A 2775-nucleotide genomic window follows, 5' to 3' on the forward strand; every position below is an offset into this window, starting at 1 on the left:
ACCGCGCTGCGCTCGGGAACAGCCAGCTGGTCCGGCTCCTAGGCGGGGGGACCGGGGGCTCCATGCGCTGCCCCCACCCTGAGCACCAGCTCCATACTCCTATTGGCCGGGAACCACAGCTAATGGGAGCTGGTGGGGCAGTGGCTGCAGGAGAGAGCAGTGCACGGATCCTCCTGGCCTCCCCGCCTAGGAGCCGGACCTGCGGTGCCAGGACATGTAGGGACTAGGCTGCCTTAGCCCCCCTGCGACGCGGACCGGGAGCCACCAGAGGTAAGACCAACCCTGAGCCACAACCCCTGCCCAGCCCTTAGCCCCCCAATACCTGGAGCCTCCTCCTGCACCCCAATCCCCTCATGCCCGGGCCCATCCTGGAGCCTGCACCCCCAGCTGGAGCCCTCACTCCCCCTGCACCCCAACCCCCTTCCTCAGCCCACAGCCCCCTCCCACACCCTGAACCCCTCTGTCACACCCCCCAGCCTAGAGCCCTCTGCTCCACCCCAATCCCCGCATCCCCAGGCCCACCCCAGAGCCTGCACCCCCAGCCGGAGCCCTCACCCCCTCCCGCACCCCAACCCCCTGCCCCAGCCCAGTGAAAGTGAGTGAGGGAGAGAGAGCCACTGAGGAACGGAGAATGTAGTGAGTGGGGGGGGGCAGGGCCCCTGGAAGGGGTGGGGCAGGGGGCGGGGCCTCAGGGCCAGGGCAGGGCTAGGGTGTTCGGTTTTGCGGGATTAGAAAGTTGGCAACCCCCGGACCGAGATCAGGGCCCCGTCGTGCCAGGTGCTGCCCAGACCCCAGCTGAGATCAGACCCCCCCACCCCCCCCCCGGCTTGTATGACTCTATCGATCCATCCCCCAGTCTGTGGCAAGCCCTAGGCTCTGGAGCGCCCCATGGAAGCTCTCTGGGCACTGCCGTGTACCAGCTGGCCCCGCCCACCCCGCTGTGCTCAGGGCATGGCCCTCATCACAGGAGCAGCGAGGTGTGGGGTGATGTGGAAGAGCCAGGCGGGGCTCAGCCTGGGGGCGCTGCATTCCCCGCCTCCTCCACTCCCGCTTGGCCTCCGTCCCAAGGCAGCCGGTGAATAAGCAGAGGTCACCCAGCCAGCTCCCCGCGAGCGAGAACTCCCAGCTGCACCGTCGGGACGGGCTCCCCAGACTATCCGCCCCTTGGAGCCAGGAGCCCCCTCATTGCCTGGGAGCAGCCCGGCCCCCAGCCCATCCCTGATGGCCGTCTACAAAGTCCAGGTGTCCACCGGCCAGGGCTCCCTGGCTGGCACTTTTGACACCATCTCCATCACCCTGGTGGGCATCGACGGGGAAAGCCCCAAGCATGTGCTGGACCGATACGGGTTGGACTTTCAGCCGGGATCAGTGAGTATTTTATGGGGTTCCTTCTGCGGGGGGGCAGGGGCGGAGATCCATTCAGGAAGAGAGGAGCAATAGTTTGAGGGCCTGGTTGGGGCTCAGGACCCCTGGGTTCTATTTATGGCTCTGCCCCCAGAGGCCAGCGGTCGTGCCTCAGTTTCCCTGGGGGTACAATGAGAGAGAATGACCCTGCCTTTGGGTTCAGGCGGCGCTCGAGTCCTCAAACGAGAGGAGCGGGATCTCCCGTCTCCATCGGAGCCTGGTTGACGCCGGGCCAGACCAGGCTGACTCACTCACATGCAGCTGCCGGGAGCAGGGGGGGAGGCAGTGCTGGGGTGCCCTCATGCCAGCCTGACGGGGCGGGGTGGGAGCTCCAGATGGAATCCCTGTGCTGTGCGCTGGGAGGGGAGGCCCCAGCCCTTCCTTGGACCCCTGCCCCGCAGTGGGAAGAGTGAGGGGGGCTGCAGCCTGGATGCTGGGGATTTCCACGGGAGCGTCAGCGGCCCGCAAGGCTGAACTGTACCAGCTGTGGTCTTCGGACTGCACCCTCACCTAGCACTGGGGGTCTAGGCCTGGGATGGTCTCTACTTGTAGGTCTGGGCAGCGCCTGGTACAATGGGGACCTGATCTCAGTCAGGGTCTGGGCAGCGCCTGGCACAAAGGGGCTCTGATCTAGGTCGGGGTATGGACAGCGCCTGGCACAAAGGGGCCCTGATCTCGATCGGGGTCTGGGCAGCGCCTGGGACAATGGGGCCAATGGGGCCCTGATCTCGATCAGGGTCTGGGCAGCGCCTGATACAATGGGGACCTGATCTCAGTCAGGGTCTGGACAGTGCCTGGCACAACGGGGCCCTGATCTTGGTCGGGGTCTGGGCAGCGCCTGGCACAATTATTTACACGAGCTGAGGATCTGGTCAATAAACACTCTCCATGTTTGAGTCACTTGGATGAAATGGCAATGGGGGATTACAGTTCAGCGGGCCAAAGAGCTGGTCTCAATGGGGGCCAAACCCCCAGCCGGTGTCAGTGGGCGTCTCTCCATGGGCGTCCATGGGGCCAGATCCCCCACTGGGTTTCAAGGGGCTGAGGATCTGGCCCCGTTGATTGCAATGGAGAGACACCCATTGACTCCAGCTGGGGATCCAGCGATGGCGAAGAAGGCGCTGTACCCGCAGATCTGCCCGTGCAACGCTCTCCATCCCGAGTGGCCGGGCACGCAGGCTCCGTGCCCGGGGCTCGAACCCTCCCCGTGCTCTGTCTCCCCCAGGTGCGGGAGTACGAGGTGCCCAGTGAGCGAGCCCTGGGGCCGATCTTGCTGATCCGGCTCCACAAGGAGCCCTATTCCGTGTTCCCCGAGAGCACGTGGTACTGCAATGAGGTCCGGGTGACGTCCCCCGAGGGAGACACCTACCG

At 65.4% G+C, this 2775-nt stretch overlaps 1 protein-coding gene across 1 annotated transcript in view; it reads left to right on the forward strand.

Moving 5' to 3' along the window:
- Positions 1 to 1221: 1221 nt before the first annotated feature.
- LOC311514048 (hydroperoxide isomerase ALOXE3-like) overlaps positions 1222 to 2775 on the forward strand; it is a gene marked incomplete at its 5' end in the record, with an annotated part of 19586 nt that continues 18032 nt past the window's right edge. Inside the window, 2 exons of the mRNA XM_084616343.1 lie at positions 1222 to 1368; positions 2630 to 2775. The exon at positions 2630 to 2775 is cut by the window's right edge and continues 59 nt beyond it. Coding sequence (XP_084472469.1) covers positions 1222 to 1368; positions 2630 to 2775 — 293 coding nt within the window. The remainder of the gene's footprint in view (positions 1369 to 2629) is intronic.

The sequence above is a fragment of the Lepidochelys olivacea genome (genome assembly GCF_965140295.1).
Source record: "Lepidochelys olivacea isolate rLepOli2 genome assembly, chromosome: 28".
In the NCBI taxonomy this organism is placed as follows: Eukaryota; Metazoa; Chordata; order Testudines; family Cheloniidae; genus Lepidochelys; species Lepidochelys olivacea.